The 16,328-nt window shown below is 34.6% G+C and overlaps 1 protein-coding gene across 1 annotated transcript; it reads left to right on the forward strand.

Annotated features, from left to right (window-relative positions):
* The first annotated feature begins 3,218 nt into the window (after window positions 1-3,218).
* Window positions 3,219-15,738, forward strand: LOC139701157 (2-hydroxyacylsphingosine 1-beta-galactosyltransferase-like). The gene is made up of 4 exons (XM_071599735.1): window positions 3,219-3,306; window positions 7,979-8,210; window positions 8,905-9,124; window positions 15,108-15,738. Exons 2-4 carry the CDS (start codon window positions 7,997-7,999, stop codon window positions 15,397-15,399), a joined length of 726 nt encoding a protein of 241 aa, XP_071455836.1. The 5' UTR covers window positions 3,219-3,306; window positions 7,979-7,996; the 3' UTR covers window positions 15,400-15,738.
* Window positions 15,739-16,328: the final 590 nt, after the last annotated feature.

Genomic DNA, 16,328 nt, shown 5'->3' on the forward strand with positions numbered 1-16,328 from the left:
TCCCAAAATCAACCCTGAAAGGTTATTTGCCACAAAAAGGCAATGCTAATTCAGTTTTACCAAATAATTTGTCAAAACTGGGACAGCCTGTATCAGTTACCTAGGTGACACTTTTCCAATTTGAAATTTTGTGCTTTAAGTAAACCAGATTTCAGATTATTCTACTCACAAAGTCAAGAAGTAATTACAGTAATTTGTACATCATTGTGACTCACAAGGATGTAATCAGCATTTAACATATATGGTGTAGCACTGTAAAAATTCAAAGAAACTGAGAGAAACATTGTGAGAGTAACTTCAATGAAATCCACCACTGATGTGCATACACATAAGGGTTAGGGGAAAAAATCATCTGGCCAGACCTGGTGAATGAAATTTCCCCTGAAATTTCTCACAATTATATGCACACAAGAGTGTCTTGGCTAAAGTTATGTAATTTTTGAAGTTTCTCCAACAAGAGTATGCTCACACCATGAAAATATGAGGATATATGCCTTTCAAACTGTTCAAAACCATTCATCCACACTCCAAGAACATAGAAACAGTCCAAAATATCTACTGAGTGCATAGAAAGAGAACTATGAAGTACAGTGTAAATTTTCATATTGTTTTTATTTTTAAAAACTCCTGAGGATATATACTTCGGGCCATTCATTAAACCTATTAAGAAAAAGATTTGAAGAAAATCAAGTTTATAAAATAAACAGTTCATTCTTATGGTTACAATTGTTAGTAACATATTGCAACATTTAAAGAACATTATACTGGCTATTAAGAGAATTCTTATGGCAATGGCAAAAGAACATTGTTTGAACGCATCAAACATTCCAATTTTTACCAAAGGGCTACATTTTTAGCTGAGGCTCAGGTTATGAGGTTTCGAGTGCCAAGGAGAAGACATTTTAAGAAGAATATTCCTTATGATCTACAGGAGATATATAATAAGGATGGTATACAGATTAAATACACAAGAAAACTGAAGTAACAAGATTCTCCAGTAGGAAGGCTAATTTAAACATTAGGCACTAGTAATTAGCAGGGAATAAAATGGATTAGGTTTAACAGTTCATGTATTTTGGTAGTAGTTGGGAGGATAATGGCTGTGTTGTTAATGACTTTAGGAGGAGAATATCACCAAGCAAAAATAATTCCAAAGAAGGAAATTGATGAAAGGCACACTAAATAAAGAGAAAGAAAAAAAGTGAAAAATGCTCAAATCTATGGCATACCTCTTGTTATGAGCCTGAAAATATGATCTTTGAGATAAGAGGATTATAATAGGTTGGAGGGCTTTGAGAAATGGGTATGCAGAAGAGTTGAGAAGTTGGACAGAGTTTAGACTAATAAAGTATTTTGAATGTGGTGGGGAGAAAGTCCGGAGGTGGCTTTTGGGGAAAATAGAAAAAGTAGGTGGAAGAAGTATAGGGAGGTAATGAGATTTAAAAGAGAGAATACTAGGAAGAGGAAAGTAAAAGATAGGCTTAATAAGTGGCGTAAAAGTAGTTATGAAGCATCAAATTGGAAAAATGAAGAGCTGAAGAAGGAAATAAATAATGTTGGGGAAACTAAAGGAAATTCAGATGAAATGTAGTACATGTAGACAAAGTAGGTTTGTCAGGAACTATCCAAAACCCACCTTAAATGGGTAGATTAACAATGATCATGACCTCATATTTATGTATTCTTAAAATTAGGAATTTTGAAAATCTGAGTCATATATGGCCATGCATTATTTTAAATGGTGGAAGAGATTTACAGAGCACATCTTAAAATTTATTATGGAAATTTCTTTCTTATCATGCTTTAACTTGCTCTGGCTGTAATTCATTACCATAAAATTTAGTGCCTTGCTATTGTCCTGCAGTTATAATTTTATCAACTTTTGCAAAACATATATTAGCTAATACATTGCAATTTGATCATTAGACACTGAAAACTTGATTTTTTAGTTTTAAGATGAAATATAGTATTAAAACTCTCCTTGTATAATTAGAAAAACTTCCTTCAAAATTGATATTGATATAAGTGTCATGCCATTGCTCAGTTATTCAGGCATATCGAGTATATGAGGTGTGTTCATTAAATATGGGAATTTGAGTTTTTTGGAAAGTTTTGTTTATTTGTCCACATCCATGCTCTCCCCTTTGAAGTAGTCCCAATTACATATTATACGGGTACACTTATGTTAGCATTTTTTCTAATCTTTGAAAATCTTCTGGAACTCAATCTTTGGTATAGCTTTTAGCTTTCTCAGCAAAGTGATTTTAATCTCATCTATGCTTGTAAAACGATGGCCCTTTAAGGCTCTCTTTTATTTTTGGGAACAGAAAAAAAGTCACCAGGCCAGAAAGTAATATCAATCATTTGACCTTATGGCAAGAACTTATGGTGAACTACGAGGGTCATCCGGAAAGTAGTACCCGTTCGTGCCGCATGAAGTGCTGACGACGCGAGTAGCCGCTGGACGAGGTCAGATAGCTTCAGTGGCTTGTCTGCCTTCTCTGAGCCAAGTTGCGTGACGCTAGCATTGCCTGTGTTGTTTCTGTGATTGTTTACAATGTTTAAAAAAATTGAGAACGCCGCCAGTTGTGAAGTGAGGGCAGTGATTAAATTCCTCAATGCAAGAAACGTTCGCCCATGTGATATTCATCGCCAATTAAAGGAGGTGTATGGAGACAATGTAATGGACGAGTCGTCTGTTCGGCGGTGGTGTCGCAACTTCAACATGGGGAGGGGGAACACACACGACGATGAGCGTTCGGGGAGACCGTCTGTCATTACAGACCAACTGGTGAGCTCAGTTGACGAATTCGTGAGGAACGATCGGCGCGTCACAATTGATGACATCTGTGAGCATTTTCCCAATGTTTCTCGAACAATTGTTCATGAAATTGTTAAACACCATCTACATTATGCAAAAATTTGTGCAAGATGGGTCCCTCGCGTATCTCAATGAGCTGGCGGCGAAGGACTATGCAGCAGGAATACAGAAACTTGTCACACGTTATGACAAATGCCTTAATTTGCTTGGAGATTATGTTGAGAAGTAGTTTAAAGTATCCTCTTTCAAATAAAATTTTTTATGTTTGTTAATATTTACTTTTGTGTCTTTATTTCACGAACGGGTACTACTTTCCGGATGACCCTCGTATGTGTGCTATTGTGCACTAAGAACTGTGAAATTAGAACATTCCTGTTACTTTTGAACACAGCTGCAGGTGCCCAGAGTGCCTAGCCCAGGGATCGAACCTGGGCCCCTCCGGTCAGCAGTCCAACGCTCTATCCCCTGGACTACCGCGACCAATTGTAAGGATCTATTAGACTAATAACAAGGTATTATTCAGGAATATTAAAAATCGTGTTATAATAAACTTATTTCATATTTGGTAAATAATAATGGAATAATGTGGGATGTACAAGTAGTGAACTGGAAAACTAGTAGAGCTTGACCAAGTAAAGAAACCATAAATGTAAGCAATGATAATGGAAATTGGATAACTAATCCTAACACATAACTAATTGTATTAATGAGTATTTTATCAGCTTTCCATTTTTATAGTCACAGGATTTACTTTTAATTAAAATAAAGTAAATTCTTAAAATTAAAAAAAAACATTGAGTAGTTTGCTAGATTCATGATGCCTTTTCATGTCACTTAGAATGAGATTCTGAACTGTGTTCACTTCCTAAAAAACAAAAATTTCTTTGGGATTGATGAAATTCCAGTCAAGGTAATAAAAAGATGTATTCATGTTAATAATGATTATAATAATAACAATATATTAATTGTCAAATGACCATACAAATCATGTAGGTATAGGAGTTGTCGAATGCAAACAAAAGTGCAAAATACAGGTACATTTTGGTATCACGAGGATGCTTAAAAAATAACATGAGTGGTATCTTTCTTAGTGAGCTGCATAGAGAGTGAATAATTTGCATAATGAGCAAAATTATTGGTCCAGAAAATGTCTCGGTTAACAAGTGACGAGGAGCGGGGAATTCCCAGATTCATTGCGAGCCTGCTATACATATTATTAGTGATTTTTTGTGCAAAGTTTAATAATATTTTGTGCCTAGTTTTAAAATTGACCCCGAAGAAAAATTTGTAAGAAGGAAGCCATAAGAGAATAAAAATAACGGAAATGAAAAGTAAAATAATTGCAAATTGGGAACAAGGCATGAGCATGGCTGATCTAGTTCACACATCAACAATCGGTCGATGTCAACATTTGGCCTTTTCTTGATGAACACGGAGAAGACTAAAGAGGTAGATGTTTCATATTGAGCGACTATAGTATCTAGACAAAGGGTATGAATTCTCATCGTGTTCAATGGTTGCTTCTCATATGCATAAACAAAAATCAATTGCAATGCGACACCATTAATGAGAATATAATTTGCTAGAAGGGGAAAGTGATTTTTGTTGACATCGTCACTAAGATGTCAGGATGATCAACGACCGAACAAGTATTTTAGAGAAGCTGTGCATGGTTCGAGAAGAACTGTCATCCACGGGGTTTAGAGGCATGGTGAAGCTGCCAGCTCTTGGTCAAAGGCAGCAGAGAACACTATCGATGACTTCAAATAGCTCGTAGATTCTGAGAGTTACCTGCCACAACATGTTTTTAATTGTGCAGAGACAGTTCTCTTCAGGAAGAAGATGCCAAAGTGAACCTATATTTGTACACATAACCATAGAAGAAAATGCACTTCCTGACCACAAGGCAAGGAAAGACCATCTCACGTTGCTATTTCGCCCAAATGCGAGCGGTGATTTGAAAATCAAACCCCTGTTAGTTTGCATTCAGAAGCTCCTCAAGCATCAAGAAGTGTTAAGTCCAAAACAGTGGGCTAAGTGAGATGTGCAGGTCACGGGATACTTTGCATTGTACAATGTGTACGAGATATTGTTCTACCAAGGCAGTGGCTATGCACACTATAGATTTATTTAACCATCATTTTGAGTCATTTTTACCAAATTTTGAAGCATCTGCGGAAGCAAATGGCTTTTGACAGCTTTCTATTGAAAATGAATTAATTACGTATCATAAATAATTTACAAAATGTTTTCATTCTATAATGCTTTTACAAATTGAGTTCGCATTGCTCTTTGCTTCATTCTGCGATAGAAGAAAAGTTGAACGTGATCCACGATCCTAAACAATGTACACAATTTTCTTTGAACAAAACTTCTAGATAATTTATTTTTTTGGTATGGAACATTATTATAATTTATATTAATTCATTTGCAAAAAGTTGTTTCACGAGACAAGCATTTTGCTTTATGAGAAAGATGGTGGAATGGATTATGCTCATATTATGAGGTTCCACTGTGCATTAAAGTATGTGATAAAAACAGTGCATTACAACTGCTTTTCCTTTAAAAATGTATTGAATGATTTATAACACTTAATTAGAATGAGGTTCATGAGTTTCAATTGAAACTACATGATTTATCACTTGTTTTCAGTGAGTGGTATTGTGTTGTAAGTTCTTACATCCAGGACTGTCTGACCATTCTTGCAACTACATTAACCTTGGAAAGTCTGGATCAACCAGATAGGTTCATATCCAAAAATGTGTGTTCTAGGAGCAATATTGAGAGTTTTATTAATGCATTGGAAAAAGAGACTTGGGCATAAGTCTACTCAGCCAACTCTTTTGAATCTCGCTTCAATTATTTTTGATTGAAATTCCGTTATTTATTTGAATGTGCTATCCAACTATCATAGTAAAAGAAAATTATTTGAAGTATAGGAGGAAACGTTGGCTGTCTGATGAAATCATTTCACTATCAAGAATAATCAAGGAAAAAGCTAAATTATGTAAATTGTCACATACTCCTGATGTGCAGTCAGATTATCTCAAAATGAAGAGAGTGTAGAGTGTGTTGAAATATTGATGGGAAATTAATAACTTCCTTTCTAAATGGGAACAGTATTTTAAATAAAGCCCAAATTGGATATATGGTAGGACAAAGTACCCAGTATGCATTGGCAGGGCTTATTGGAAAGATTGTTTCAGCCCTGGATAAGGATGAATTCTCCATCAGTATTACTATGGATCTGAATGGGTTTTTGACGCAGTTGATCTTGCCTACGTATTGAGGTGAATGTATAATATGGAGTAAGAAGCAGAGATAAAGACTGTTTATAGACCCATTTAGCAAATAGAAAACTGTTAGTGAAACTATCAGGTACCTTTGATGACTCAAGTATATGGGCTGATTACACCTTGGAAATCAAATTGTAAATATTGAGGTTCCACAAGAGTGTATATATATTTGGTCATTTTTATCGTATACATTTATGATTTTATCTTGTCTTCTGTAAATGAAGGAATTATTCTCTGTGCAGATGATACAAATGTTGTAAATACTAGGATTATTAATAATTTTTCGCTGTGAAATAAATGTATATGGTAAATGGGGAGCTGGTTTGACATTAACATACTAACCTTGAATGCTAGTTGAACAAATTATATAAAATTGAAAAATAAATATGGTGTGCCGCCTCTAAATTATACATTTTTAAGTTGAGAAAATTAACCTGACTATTAAACATATTATTATCATGATATGCATACTGATCATCATACATGATCGTGATATGCATACTGACGCGACTACTGTATATTTCATGCATTGTATTTGTATCTACATATCTTCCTATTTTTTGACTTGTCTTATTCTTCATGTAAATGTCGGCACAGGAAGAATAAATACATACATGTATTATTGTTATTCTTTCCATCTCTCTAGAATCTTTTATGATTCAAGTAATAATTTTTTTGATGCATATTTAATAATGTACATGTTAATATAACTCACATGTGCTATATTAACATGCACAATACATTATAACAATATTAAGTTATTATAACACACATGATATTAAAACATATTACATTTTATCAAAATTTGACAAATTCTTTGGCAGTAGGAGGTGGATCCTTCTGTGATGCCTCATGTTATTTATATGCATACTTGTGGGTTATCTAACATCTAGCAACCAAAGTCTGAAATTATTTAATGCTGTTTTTGGCTGAAACTTAGCATGCAGCTCTCATTTGCCCTTTATGTTCTTCTGAAATTTCTGATTTGACTGCATTGACGCAGCATGCTTGCTTATTAATGCTCATACATTATTTAGAACATTGGAATGCATGTTTCGGATGGTAGACTCAAAGAGCTAAGACCAAGTTTCTTATGAGATATTATTGATGTTGTTTTCCCTGAACAAAAAGTGCTAAAACACAATTAAATGTAACATACACAAGGAAAATGGCATCCCAGGAGAAAAATGATTTATATTAATTTTTTAGAAAAAGCTTTAGAGAATGGTTAATTTTGGAACTAATTATTCACAGATTCCTCTATCATGATACAGGGGTTTCATTATCAGAATACTGGACTTTGAGTATTAGGATACAGGATTATGTACATATTTGATTTTTCATAACCGGCCTTTTTAATGCTGTCCTTTCTTTTGGCAATCATTTATTTTTCTCAACTGCAGTTGCTTCACTTTTGGCTGTTGGCCATGCTTGTCTAAAGCTATTACTTTTTTTGATAGCCATCCCTAGTGCTGGCCCTCTATTTGGTAGTTGTTATTTTTTTGAACGTCTGGCTAAGGGTTATATAACCAACCCTGATTTTTTGTACTATTCCGGTTCTACAACAGATGGTTTTGTTTTTTTGAGCCTACTTTTTCTTGACCACTTTCAATATTTTTTTTCCAAATATGCTCAACGTTTTTGTTGGTGGTTCAGTTTTTTGTCTGGCATTTGTTTGGACGCCTTGCCATTGCTTTGGCAGTTGTTAATGCTTTTTGAGCATTTGGCCAAGGATACCTGTATCCGAAGCAAATCCTCTGTATCATGTGATTATCATCTGTTTTCCTACTCATTTACACAAGCCCGTGACACTTCTAAATTACTTAGTTCTGTCACATTTATGTATAACTCTATTTTATAGGACTTAGAAGAACATATAATGACATATAAAGGAGGAGCAGTGATAATTGAATCAGATTTTAAGTCTGAAATTCCTGAGTCTGTGAAGGAAGCAATATTTGAAGCTAGCAAAAAGCTTCCCTTTTCTGTGTTTTGGCATATATCTGCCAGGAATACAATTGGCAAAAAACAGCATGCCAATATGCCACAGAATATGTTTTTAGGGAAAAATTTACCTCTTCAAGATTTATTGGGTGAGTTGAGTGTGCCTTAGAGTAACCATTTTTGACAAATTTACCATCATTATTTTGGGTAGTCTACTATGTTGCTTTAGACAATCCCTGAAAAATATTACTCATCCTTGTAAATTTCTGAAATTTTTTTGCACTATGTAAAGTCATTTTAAAAGTCATAATGCCATTTTTAAAGTAAAGTCATATCAAATTTTTCTCTTAAACGCTTACTGCTGAACCCAATTAAAGTCGAAATGCTACCCAATATGGTGAGTTAACCTACCTGCTCATATTTGCAACCTCCTCCTGTCAATATTAAAATTTACCTTTCATCTTTTTGAGAACCATATCTCATTCAAATGTGATTACTCAGATCTCTCTACATGTCCTGCCATGTGTTCACCAATTGGTGCCCTTTCCTGTACTGCTCTTTAACCCTTTTGCTGTGGCCCCCACTCTCTTTCAAAATCTAAGACTAGACAATATGACAATATTTTAGTTATAATATTTTTCCTTGACTCTTATAAATGGTGAATTCAAAATAAAAAAAATATTTTAATATTTTTCACAATTACAAAATTCCTTCAGTGGTCAGCAAAATAAGGATGGAAATACCTCTGTACAATACAGTTAACACTGTTGAAATGTGCTTAGTTGCAAGCCTTGTTCCCACTGTTTTTTCTCTTGGATGTTGAAATGATAAGATTTGTTTCAGGTCATCCTAAGTGTCGCATATTTGTGAGCAGATGCTCCATGGAATCTGTTTTAATAGCCACTTACCATGGTGTGCCAATAATCTGCTTACCAGCAACACATTTTGATGAATCAGTGGCATCGTTTGTGGAGAAACATGGAACTGGGGTGATACTTCCACGAAAAAATATCACTGGGAAGCTACTTTTTAATGCCATAAGTGGCGTATCGAATGATCCTAGGTAAATTCAAATGATTTTTTGTCTGTTTTTCCTTATTTTGAGTTTTAAAGAACTCCTTTCTGTAAGTATTTAGTTTTTTTTATTCCCCTAGATGAAGGTTGTCACTCAGCTGTTATTTAGGAACTTATCCCATATTTTAAGGCTGGTCCCCAAAAGACCCTACTTTTACGACATTTTTTAAGTCCCTAGAATGACAAAGGCCATTATAAGCATTGAAAGAGTATTACTGCCTTTAGCAGCCTACCTTACTTCACTTCTTGCTCCACATTATGCTTTCCGTAGTCCTAACCAAGATTCAATGTGAAATAAGCATACACTGAATTGTGGTATTGGCAGAGGAAGGAGTTGACTCTACTGTCATCTCTTGCGAGTACCCTCCAACAGCAACATGTGGCACATTGGACTTAATGAGCTCACTTTGTATCCTTGTGTCATCCTTTTTTCATCCAGCCCACCTGCCAGGGTGTATACCCCTTTTCCCCACAATCCTACTCTGGCTGTTACTTTGTGTCATCCCAATAGCATAGCTACAATACAGAAGCTTCATTTGCTCATTTCTTTTATGTTTCATTATCTAGGTAAAAAATTCACTGAATTTTAATTTTGTAATAAAACTTCAAAACTACAGTATTTCCCATCACGTGAGATGCACCGTTTTTTAAGGTCAGAATTTCGGAAAAATACCTGTCAAGCAGAAAAGAACAAATTATTTTTTTATATCACTGTTGCTTAATACTGACTCAAAACAGTGATACGAGGTCTGGCCAATAAATATGCGAACTGGTGCAATCTGGCGGCCATGACTATAGCCCCACCCACTAGAAGCACTAGTTGCCTGAGACCCAAGGAGTCGTCTGTGCATCGTGGATTGTTGAGCTGTGTGCAAGGTGCCAGTTATGTTATTTTCTGTTGTCCTTGTTATTACTGTTTGTCAAAAATGGAAATTGACGTAATCACAGGGCTAAACAACATCAAGGTTTTTGGTGAAGTTTGGTAAACGTTATCAAGAAATTACCGAAATGTTGATTGCTGTTTACGGTGATAATGCTCTGAAGAAAACATCCATTTTGAAGTGGATAAAGCATTTTAAAGATGGTTGACAAGACGCCATGGATGCTGTAAGGCCGGGACGACCTTCAACCACCTGTATTGATGACAGCATTGATCATGTGTGGTCCCTTGTCCTTAATGATAATTGAAAAACTGTCCGAATGATAGTTGATGAACTGAATATAGGAAAATCGACAGTTCACACTGTGTTAACCGAACATGATGGATTCACATTCAGCATTGATTATTTGCTAGTTTCCGGCAAATAATTCAATCACCATCCTTGATCCTTATTCACCAGATTTCACCCCCTGCGACTTTTTCCTATTCCCAAAATGCCAAAATGTGATGAGGGGACATATCACTGGGAAGATGCGGACACAATAAAGATACGACGAAAAACCTAAAAAGCCGGGGACTTCCAAAGGTGCTTTAAACAGTGCAAAAGAAGAGGGAATAAGTGCATACAAAGAATGGAGAGTACTTTGAAGGGGAAAAAATAGATGTAGTTTAAATTTTGCAAATTAAAGTTTTTATGGCCTCAGTTCACGTATTAATTGGACAGACCTCGTATTATTAACATTTGTAATAACAGCAACCATGTTCTATGCCTGATGCAGGAAAAAATATGTAATTGTAAGTATTTCTCTAGTTTTCTGATGAATCAACTTGCACTTACAGGTTGAAATTATACCCATGTCTCCAAAGCTCACAAGATGGAGGCTGATTTTAGAGTAAAAAAGTACATCATATGGGACAGGAATTACGGTAGTTCTTTTTTTTTATAACTGCCCCCTTTAAGGTGACTCTTGTACTTTGTCATCAATAAAACTACATCATTAGCAACCTTAGGTTGTTTACTTTCTAAATGTGACTCTTCTGTTCAATGATTATACTGTAATGTCTCAGTATTGTTCATTTAGAGTAAACAACAGGCCAAAATATTGGTTCAAATGCTGTTTGACTATAAATTATGAGCATTTAAGTCCTACAAGGCTGGTCTGAAAAGATCTCGACCTTGTCCATAGTTGACATCGCTACTCGCATGATTTTCCATTTCTCTCCAGCAGTTCCCTGTAGGCAGTCATTCAATCAGTTGCTGTGGATGTGTTATTAGAAATGGAAAAAATAGAGTATTATGCAGTGGCAAAATTCTTCTCAAAAGAAGGTTAAATGTCGACTGAAATTCGTTTGAGGGTTGTAAATGTGTATGGGGACTCTTCTCCTTAAATTTCAATCAAGAAGAAATGGGTGGCTGAGTTTAAATATGGCTGTGAAAGTCTCCCAAGTTGATCCATTTGAAGAACACCTGAATGATGCAATCCCATTAGAAATCATCAAAAAAGTGTATGATATGAATAAGGAAGATTGGCTTACAAAGGTACATGAAATTGCTAATACCATAGGGATATCAAAATTTAATGTAGGTTACATTTCGCATGAGGAATTGCACATGACAAAGCTTTGAGCAAAATTCGAATGGATCAAAAATCCATTCGAATGACACTTTTCAAACAGTAGTGCTTGATTGGCTTTGTGAAAGCAAGAGTGATTTTCTGCATTGATACGTGTGTGACAATGGATGAAACATGGAATTGCCATTACACCCCAGAATCAAGACAGCAATCCGTGCAATGGATAGAGGCCCGTTCTTTGGCTCCAAAGAAGGTGAAGATGATGCCATCAATGGAAAGGTCATGGCATCAGTTTTTCAGGATTTTAAAGAAATTCTGTTGATCCACTATCATGAAATAAGTGAAACAATTACTGGGGAGTACTATTCTAAACTTCTAATAAAACTGAAAGAATAAAATTGTGAAAGCAGACCACGTCTGTAGAGGAAAAAACAATTTTCCAACAGGACATGCCCACAAAAGTGCCTTGCTAATGGGAAAATTGAGGGATTTGCGATAAGAGGTGCTGGAATTTCCGCCCAATTCCCTGGATTTAGCTGCCTCAGACTTGAGCCTGTTCCAAAAACTCAAAAGTTTCCATGCTGATCAATGTTTTTCATTCAATCAAGAAGGGATTGTAGAGGGGATTATAAATGAATACTTTACAGCACTCCTGGAAGGACACTATAGAGATGAAATAATGTCATTGGAACTCCACTGGATGAAATTTTTTAAAAATAAAGGTGGCTATGTTGAAAAATAAAACTTCTTTGAAAACATAAATTGTCATTGTCATCATCTGACCGAGAACTTTTCAGATCACTCTCATGTGTATTTATCCCTTAAAGTTTGGCTAACAGTTCCCTCATAGGTCTTTTCGTAACCTGAAAGTTCCTAAAATTGACCTATGCAGTGAGTGAAAGCCCTGCATTGGCTTTCAACATTAACTAGTATGGGGAGTTAGGCACCCAGGGTCAGTCAGTGTTGAGGATGACTACAAAACCCCTTAAATGTCACCATTTTATACAAAGCATGAAGGCTTTAGGTGAGACAACTTAGGAACTTGAAAATTTTTAAACGAAATTTTCTTAAAAACTACAAGGCGTAATATCTTTGTCTTATGTGCCTCGAATTTCTTCCATTTTCCTTTCCGGTCTAAAACGTGTCATAAACTCTGTGCTTGTGCTTACCATCTGATCCTCCCTTCCTCTACAGTTCTTTCCTCTAGCAGAAGTCACTTCATACATCCCTCTCATGAACATCATGCTATCTCCAAAATGTTAACTAAATGATGATTTTGTAATGAAAACTGACCATTTAACTTTGATGCCAACCTACTCTCTTCACCCAGGGGATTGGCAAGAAACTCATACAATGACTGCAAAAAATAATATCTCTTACTATCTCATACTTTGCTATTTTTAATTATTAAATTAATCCTTAAAAGAGTTTAATTTAATTTAATAAATAATGGAATATGTTTTTCTTTGAAAATCTTTATGGTCTACCTATGCCAGAAGAAATGTGAGAAAAAAGAAATTAAATCCATAGACATATATAGTTCTGTCAGGGTGAATAATTTTCAGTATTTTTGGAATTACCTAGCATTAATACCACCTCCCCAAGCCCCAGCTATGACATTGATGCAGGGGAGAAGGGCTTAGTATCACAAGAAATATAAAGAGATAAGCGCATACAAATAAGAGCTGATGCATATAAGATCATCAACATTATAGGTAAAACAACTATCATCAAGAAACCTGCATGAGAAAAATAGCACCGGATCACAAAAGTTAAAAAACCAAATTCAATACTAAAGTAAACAGGATGGTTACAAATGTATTGCTATATAAAAGAAATGAAACATTAATTTAAAGAAAGCATGAGGGTATATTTTAGTATTAAAAATGATTGAGGTTATGAAAAACATATAAAGGACTACTAATATCATCTAATACAGACTATGAATAGATTTCCTAAGGGATATCGAAGGGACTGAGTGGAGGTGAATGAGAATAAAATACTTTGTCATTAGATTGGTTGAGAGAGATTCAAAATTTTGATGCACAGCCTTTGGATTGATGATGTTTGTTTGAAGACTAATGGGAGGAAGAATATATTGTAAAAAGAAGGAAGGAGAGGTAGTGAAAGAAGAGAATATGCATATTGAACAGCATGAAGGGGGCTAGAAAATTGGCAGATTTGAGGAAGAATTTGTTCTAGTGTGGGGTGTTGGATTGTGTCTCATTAGGTAAAACTTACTTGTAGATATGTAGAGGTGGTTAGTATGTGCATCCATCCAAAGACTACCCTTAACAGTAGACTACCCACTAATAATAATAAATCTCTTGCAATGCACTGATTTCTCCTTGTACGCGGTCTGTTCAAAAAGTATCGCAAATTTTGAATTTTTGTGGGTTATGTACCTATGGTGAACATTCTTAATAACTGGCAATTTGCTTTAATTTCTATATAATTTTTTTTGCACATGCAGATCTTATTTTATTTTGTGTGTTGTTTTTTATTCCTTTGATGTTCTTCATTTTACTTCATTAAGTTGATCTTGTATTAACTCCAGTCCCCCTCCTTCCAATTCCATTTTCATTCTCTTCCTAGTATCTTTTCATTTTTCCTGACCCTACATCCCCCTTTCAAATTTTATAGCTTACAAAACATGCCTTCTCAAAATCTATGCATTACTATTAAGGACCTCATCACTGCTATGATATCATGCATGCCTCTCTCTTTCCTGAATTCAAACTGATCATCCTCGTAAGTAATCCCTAATCCCTAATTTGCCCTACTCTCCATCCTTTTATTGATGATCCTGAGGACCACTTTCGCTGTATGCAAAATCAAACTTATCGTTTTGTAGTCATCATGAACTGCAGCCTTTCCGTTTTCGGAATAGGAACTAACACTGATCTGAATAACTCTTCTGGCCAAATTCCTTCTTCATAAATGCTATGAATTAGTCTATAAAAACTTTTTCTTCAACCTTTTCCTAAATCTTCAAGTAGTTCCGCTGGAATTTTTTCTACCCTTGCATCCTCATGTTATTTAAATTCTCTTAATGCCCTTTCTATGTAACTTATCATCAAGGAAATCTGAACCCAAGCTTTCCTCATTTAAGTCATATTCTCTTTCTATGTCTAAGCTTGCCAGTCTAATGTCTATATCATATAGTTCCTCTATGTATTCTTTCTACTCTTGAATTCCCTCTTGAATACTTACTCATTCGGTTCATTACTTTCCTGACTTTTAAAGTTTGCATGGATACTATATCTGTTGTGAAAAAGTTGGAAAGAAACTATATTTTAATTTCTATTGATTCATTAAAATCATTTTATCTTTAATGAAAGAAGGCTTTTCTTTTGTTGCTAAATTATTTAGAATATTTATCAAAAGTTCTTTATGGCATGAGTACTCATTCATGATCTTCTATTTGAATATTGCTCGCTAATTAGGGTGCTTAGTATGCATTTAACAACATATTGGTATCATATGTGACCTGGGTAAAAATTCCATCTTCTTTACAGTTTTCGAGGAATTTCTCGACATCTTGCTGAAACTTTGCGGGATCAACCTGAGACCCCAGGTGATCGCTTCATTTTTGCTATTCAGAATTTGGAGAGGCATCGGGATCATAAGCACTACTCTCAAGTAAAGAAACAAAATTTCATTAGTACCCATTACTGGGATGTTTGTATTGCTTTAACATTGGTGGTAATTCTCTTTCTCTTCACACTTAGCTGTGGACTTTGGTTTATTTTCCATACATTTTCTGATAGCATTACAGTAGTAAATGTTGACAGAAAGAAAATAATTTGAGCCATATTCTTCTGGAAGCACTTGAAAATCATCTTTGAAGTGATCTTTTAAATCAGTGACCTTTTTTAAGATAAGTTTTTTCTCCAAAACATTTTTTCATATGAAAATGCCATGAAAGGGGGATATTCTCAAAATATACTTTTTCATGGTTGCTATTTTATACTTTTAATATGCATTTGAAAGAATACTTAATATCTTAACTTTTACTAGTTCTATGCACTCTCCACCTTAAAGGGGAAATGGATGAATCAACATTGTACTATTGTAATAGAGTGAATGTATTATTTTTTCAAACATATAGATAATGGATATTTTGTCATTTTTGAATAATAAACTTGATAAAACTCTAGAAAATGTGGTTATTTGATTGTTTTGTAATGTCATATGGATAGGGTACATGACTCACCTGGTGATTGGAGTTGAGTGAAATAATATGTGTTATTATCAAACTAATAATTAAATTGACATGAAATTGAATTGAATGAGATAATTTACAAACTACCTGGAATAATCAGTCTTTGGTGCATAGTCAGAAACTTGCTTTGATTTATGACATCTTTTTTGCTAGAATTTTGAAGATATCTCTTTAGAACTCCTATGCTTGACCTAAATATAATATTTTCTGAACTATTTATATATTTTGGGACACAAGTATTATGGACTTGGGAGTTAGAATATTCCATATGAAAAACTGCCCTTTATGGCTGTGAAAATTCTGAGATATAACATCACAATGTAAAATCACTAAAACTTAAAAAAGCTAAGGTGGTTGAGTTGGGGGATTTTAACTATTACTAAAAATAATTTATATAGCAACTTAATTTTTATTTGTTATTCTTAAGAATTTATTTCATTACATTTTGGTGTCAGACATCTAGATATACCAACCTAGACTAGTTGCAGTTGAAATATAGATTTTTGTAAAATAG

Source organism: Hetaerina americana, unplaced genomic scaffold (assembly GCF_022747635.1).
Source record: "Hetaerina americana unplaced genomic scaffold, ioHetAmer1.1.p SCAF_1, whole genome shotgun sequence".
Lineage (NCBI taxonomy): Eukaryota > Metazoa > Arthropoda > Insecta > Odonata > Calopterygidae > Hetaerina > Hetaerina americana.